A 6,586-nucleotide genomic window follows, 5' to 3' on the forward strand; every position below is an offset into this window, starting at 1 on the left:
GGTGGGGGGAGGACCAGGGAGGATGATTCAACCACTCAACCACTAGATGTCGCTGAAAACAACAAATCCTACACACTGTGCCTTTAAAATGTTCATATTTTGGAATGGAACGCAGCCTTTGCTGTTGGTGCTTGGCTCATGTTATGATGTCATCATCCTGAGACAACAGCAGCAGCTAGTTCCAATGCAGCTAAAGCTTCCCTACAAGACATCAAATTTACAGTTTAGGCTGGAGTCTGAGCTGCACTTCAAACCACTCATATTGTTTTTTATGAGCACATTTTGAATTTAGATTTTAAAATTTATCATATCTAAATATTATATTAGCAGCGTCCATTGTTGATAATTATCGCAGGATGATGACATGAGGTAGCACGATGGCTCAGTGGTTAGCACCGACGCCCCGCAGCAAGAAGGTCCTGGGTTCAATCCCCGGTTCGGACCTGGGGTCTTTCTGTGCGGAGTTTGCATGTTCTCCTCGTGCTTGCGTGGGTTTTCTCCGGGTACTCCGGTTTCCCCCACCCCCACAAAAACATGTACAATAGGCTGACTTCAGGCCCAGGCCTCCCTTGAAAAAGAGACTGAGATCTCAACGAGACTTGCCTGGTAAAATAACGGTAAATAAAATAAAAATAAAATAAATAAATCATGCTGGTTATCTGATGCTAACTTCTGCACAAAGTGTAAAGTATTGAAAAAAAACCTGTATCAATGGGTCTGACTACTTCCTGAAAGAAGAAAACATCTGAGGCCTGACCTGAAAATGTATAAAAGGAGTTAAACTTACCTTCATTGAGGGGGTCTCCCAGATGGCCAGACCATAATAATCTTTCTCCAGCAGGTTGAGGTGGTCACATACGCTCATGAACAACTCCTGCCCCTTGGCGTGTTTCTAATGTGAAAACAAACATGAAGAGGACAAAAGAAAGAATGAAAAGTTCTCTGACAAACAGAACAGATAAGAACACTCAGACTGTTGTCTATAATGAAAAACAAAAGAAAAAAAACTCCTCTTCATCATCTGAGGAAGACAAAACAAGAAAACAACAAAGAGTCTGCTCCACCGCCTGTCATGCTAGAGGTCTAATCTAAATGTTCACATGTGCGTTATTGAAATTCAGTTTAGTTTCAGTCAAATGATGTGACGCCTACATGATCCTGGTCATGTGACCCAGGGTAAAGAAGCCTCCTACACACAAGACACCTGGAGCAGTGGACGTTGTGAAGCAGACACATTAATGAGATGATCAGCGAAGTTATTTGAAGAAAATGATGGAGAAACTGAGTCTTCAGCAGCCAGAGGAAGAACGATGAGGACCACAGAGTGACTTTGTGGCCTGGCCTGGTGACTGCCTGCTGGGGCTTTGGCCTGGAGGGGGTGCACCCTGGGGGCCCGGACCTCTGTGCCCTTTCCTGGATCTGCTCTGGTATGGCGGGTGCCGGTGGGGCCCATGAGCTTGTCGCTGCTGGCCCCGGGGGCTGTGRGTGTGGTCGCTGGGGGGACTCTCCCAGTTCTCCCCTATGGTCTGATCTGGGGGAGTGGGTGGGCGGATCTTCCCGTGCAGGTGCCCCTTGGGGCTCTGCGCTCGGGATCCCTCTCTGGCCCTTGGGCTCTGGTCTTCCCTATGTCTGCCTCGTGTCTTGGGGGTTGGGTCTCCGATCCTCCACAGTCACTATTAAATATTCCATTGGAGAAATCTTGTATATACACGCATGTTCACAACTGCTCACAAACAGGTGTTCTGATCCGGGGGGTTCTGACAGGTCACTGAGTGTGTATATATGTCTGTGTGTATATACAGACAATATTTATGAATGTAGGCATGTATGTATGTATATCTTTATATATGTATGGGTATGTGTATATATTTATATATGCCCTTCATGTATTTATCCATTTATTTTTCAGGTGAGCGGACAGATGTTGGGTGTGTGGTCCTGTGTTTTGTTGGTGTATATTTAATATACTTCTAATCGCTATTTCAATCTTTCTATCTTTCTAATTACTTCTCTCTCTGTTTTTCTCTCTGTCTCTATTTTCTCTTCACTTAAAAAAAAAGTCACTGATGATGAAGAAATAAATAAACTAAATAAATTAATATTTGGTTTCATTCTCTACTGAAGTGAGAAAAAAAGACACCTGGAGCAGTGGACGCTGTGAAGCAGACAGTGTTAGCAGACAAATTAATGAGATGATCAGCGAAGTTATTTGAAGAAAATGATGGAGAAACTGAGTCGTCAGCAGCCAGAGGAAGAACGATGAGGACCACAGAGTGACTTTGTGAATGCAAATGTTCCCGTCTGTCACTGTCAGACTCAGCTGTTCCTGAGGTTTACACGTCTCTAGACTCCATTCAGGGTTTGGGAACAGAAGAAACAATGGAAATTTCCACAACTTTGTTGAAGAAGTTTAAAATATTCACAGTGATTGACAGTGTGACAGCCTGTTAATGAGGGCGTGGAGGCGGGACCTTCGTACAGGATGTACAGGCCCTCATCATCATCCTTAGACTAACAGCCAGTTTTTATTATGTGCGTATTTATGAATCTGGATCTGATTAGGAATCATTACAGGGCTGAAACGATTCCTGGAATAATTAGAGTAATTTACTAAAAATCCTCAAATTCTCTGCCTCAAAGCTTTGTTAAAAATAGATGTTTTAATCAGCGCACGTTTGTCCATCTGGAAGTTTGTGTTACACAACGCTAAGTTAGCACTTACGCTAACAGTTACTCTGTTGATGCGTGTTTGCTAAGCATTATTTTGGGCTATGGAGGGAGGCGAAGAGTCTCAAAATGAAGTGACTAGAAAACAACAGAAAAGCGTTTGAACATTTAAAACTAAACAGAAAACACAACCCAGTGTATGCTCTGCACCAGACAGAAAACAGCTGATGCATTTATGAAACCTGGAGTTAGCAGGTATCGTTTATGTTCCCTTTGCAAAATACAGTTAACTGTATCTGATAATCTGTCATGTTACACGTCACGAATTATAGCTAATGATACCTGCAGGGTGGTATTTAATTATGAGATAAAAACAACACAAAGTGTGTCAAATAAAGATAAAATCACAGCAACAGACTGACAGCTTGAGATGAAACATTTATTTGTTGCTACGCTTCTATCTGAACTTAAATGAGATAGTTGGAGTCAATATTTTAAGTTTAAAAGTATTTATAATAGTATTTTTTTTCTTTTTTGCTGCTTTTCATGACTTTGAAACCTCTCATAAGCCTTCATGTATTATTATATTTGTCTATAGCTAAGCAGTCAAGACTAAATATTTTACTGCCTAAACCCTGCTCCAACCTAATAACAGTCTTAATAAAATATGAATTTACTTTTAAATTTAACAGTAACAAGTGAACTCTACATGTGCAACACCCACATTTTATATTACCCATTTTATTTACTAAATATCTAACATAAAAGACCACATTCAGTTTTCCAATTCATAAAAAATAATGTACAGCATTTAGTTTTGTCAATAATGATTAAAAAATGATTCAATAAAGAGCTTTTAATTAAAGCACCAAACCTCACACATAAATACAAGCAAGTGGAGCTTAAATTGCATGTCTCAAACACCACAGGTGTAGTAGTTTTAGTTACCTCTTTACAATGTTAAATAATTGTTTTTGTCATAAATTAAGCTTAAGTAATTACTGCAGAACATGACAATTTTTTATCTGATTACATGATTAATCAACAGAATAATCAATAGATTAATCTATTGCTAAAATAAGAATTATAATTCATGATTTGAAGGGTTGGGGACAGTAATTTCTTGTCCTGAGATGTGTTTTCTTGTGAAATGACGCTCTATAAATAAACTGAACTGATTTACAGTTGCTGCATGAATTTTTCAGTGTTTTTGTGAGAAGGCTCTTACGTCCAGTTCACACTCGTACAACGTGTCGTCCAGCAGCGTGACTGTGATCTGCAGGGTCTTAGGTCGGCGTGGAGCTCTGGGGGCTTTAACCTCCTCCTCCGATGCCTTCTCCTGCTTTTCTTCCTTTGGCTCTTCTTCAGGACCTGACTCTTTTTCTTTCTCCTCTTCCTTCTCCAGAAGAACTGCTTCCCCCTTCTCGTCGTTCTTTTCCTTCTCCTTCTCTTTCTCCTTCCTTCCCATCTCATCCTCAGCTTCTTTCTTCTCCGCCTGGAGAGCCTGAAAAACAGAAACTTTGGTGACAAAACTCCTCGTGTCATGATCTCTTCATTAGTTCTGCCTCAGTTTTTTTTTCTTTGTGGCAAACAGGTCTGAAAGAAGAAACATTAGGAGCATTTAAATCTGTTTAATCTCTTTAAAGTGTCTGTGACATCAATTTTTTGTAATAAACATGAATGCATTGCTGGAAAGATAACATTGATAACATACTGAAAAACAAATGTCACGTCGCTGAGATGAACGGTTGTCGAGATATTTACATGTGAAGAAACAGGAAGTGATGTCAAAGGGGAATGTCAGCACGTAAACACATAGAAAAAGCTAAAACACAGGCTGTAGAGACGAATTTGGTGTTTCTTTAGATTATTTTGAGTCGCTATCAAAGAGAGACGAACAGTTAAAGTTTAAAAAAATGTTTTAATAAACAGAGACCAGCAAGTTTACTATATTGATGAGTTCCCCTTTGATGTCACTTCCTGTTTCACTTTGGCTGAGCCAAATTCAAAAGAAAATAGGCCGGTTATGTGACAAAATGGGTAAAATCATGTGTATTATGTCAATTTCCTTAAGTATAAAGATGCTTTCTTTGACTTTTTGTATTTGAAGCATAGACGTGTCACAGACACTAATTGTGACAATATATTCTTTAAAATAAGTTTAATTTAATTATGTTTTAGAAATGAAATTCTGTATATTAATTAAAGTAAACTAATGGGTAGGGTGGTCATGGAGGGTCAGGGATTTGAACCCTGGTCTCCACTGTGCTGAAGTGCCGTTGGGTTGGGGTCGACCGATACATCAGCCGGCCGATATTTTTGGCCGATATTTGCATTTTTTTCCTTGTATCGGTATCGGCCAATACGTCCATCTGTTCGGCCGATCCATTCTTTGGGTCACACGAGCACATGTGTCCGCCCCCTCCCTCGGGCAGAGAGCAGCTGCTAATGTTGTGAGACAGAGTGCTAACAACAATAGGGTGAGTTATGAACTGTAAATATGTTTTAACTGTCTATTTTAGCTGTTTCTACCCTCTGTGTTGGAATATGAGGGGAGAGAGAACAGCTGTGTTGTTTCTTTTCCGGACGGGAGCGCCATGTTTTTACTTTCCCTTTGAAACCGCACTGTAATTACCATGTCCACGTTGTTTTTCTTTTAAAAAATGCTGGAGCTGCTCACAGGACACATAGAAAAACACATCTATTGTTCTCCCTGCTGGATTAAAATAAAAAAGCTTTCGGTCTTTCGGTCTCGCTGTTCATAAGAGCAAGCGCAGCCGTCCACCACTGTGTGTGAACCAGGCTGACTCCGCCCACAGATCACGTTTGCTCTGACCACAGTATAAAAGTCGTGATGCAGGTTTTCTTTGGTGTACATTTAAAACTGTGATCTAAAGTTAGCCTCAGCTGCTTTGAATGTTTATTTTTTTTGCCCGGTGTAAAAAACGAGTGCAGACTGAGGCAGAGATGCAGTGAGTGTGGTGTGTGGGAAGTCCTCACAAAGATAGCAAGATGTATGTGTGTGTCCTTTTTCTCTGTGTTCCTCTTAGGCCTGTTGCTATTTTTGCATCAAAAATGCTGGGATATTAAAATATAGTCATTTTATTTGATGTAAAAAATATATTAATCTGATTAATATACAAATGAAAACAGAATATTTAGCACTAGATAAAATAAGTTATGAATTTATTTGTTTATTTATTTATTTAAGAAAGGGCTGAAAGAAGAAATCCTGTGTGACAGCACTTGATACAGCCTGCACCAGACAAGGCTTAGTTAATAAATGATTTTTGTTTGTTTGTTTGGTTTAAAATTAGGACTTGTGTAATATTTGTTATCATTCTTATTTTTATCATGTTAATGTCGGAAAAAAAAGCTGTATACGCTTCAAGAATCGGCCAAAAAACATCGGCTGCACGTATTGGCGTATCGGTTAGACTGATATAAAAAAAATCGGTATCGGCCTTCAAAAACCTGTATCAGTCAATCTCTACCGTTGGGCAAAACACAACATCACCCTCTACTAAAATCAATGTATGCGTGAGTATATACAGCGGGTAAAATAAGTATTGAACACGTCACCATTTTTCTCAGTAAATATATTACTAGAGGTGCTAAAGACATGAAATTTTCACCAGATGTTGGTAACAACCCAAGTGATCCATACATACAAAGAAATCAAACCATAAATGTCCAGAAATGAAGTTATTTGTAATAATGTGGAATGGCACAGGGAAAAAGTATTGAACACACTTACACTTACCCCTCTGGTCTGGGAACGTCTCGGAGTCCCCCAGGATGAGCTGGAAAGTGTCTCTGGGGAGAGTGCAGGGTCTTTCTCCTGCTGCCCCCCGCCACACCTGATAGCGGATAAGCCGGCCGTATGGACAATTTATATTGTTAGTCTAAATTATTACAT

The 6,586-nt window shown here is 39.8% G+C and overlaps 1 protein-coding gene across 3 annotated transcripts in view; it reads right to left on the reverse strand.

Annotated features, from left to right (window-relative positions):
* Positions 1 to 6,586, reverse strand: part of epb41a (erythrocyte membrane protein band 4.1a) — a gene marked incomplete in the record, with an annotated part of 93,837 nt that overhangs the window by 82,974 nt on the left and 4,277 nt on the right. For all 3 annotated transcript variants that reach the window (XM_014004849.1, XM_014004848.1, XM_014004847.1), the window contains 2 exon segments: positions 788 to 892; positions 3,896 to 4,171. In XM_014004849.1, the coding sequence (XP_013860303.1) occupies positions 788 to 892; positions 3,896 to 4,171 (381 nt within the window).

Source organism: Austrofundulus limnaeus, unplaced genomic scaffold (genome assembly GCF_001266775.1).
Source record: "Austrofundulus limnaeus strain Quisiro unplaced genomic scaffold, Austrofundulus_limnaeus-1.0 Scaffold27, whole genome shotgun sequence".
Lineage (NCBI taxonomy): Eukaryota > Metazoa > Chordata > Actinopteri > Cyprinodontiformes > Rivulidae > Austrofundulus > Austrofundulus limnaeus.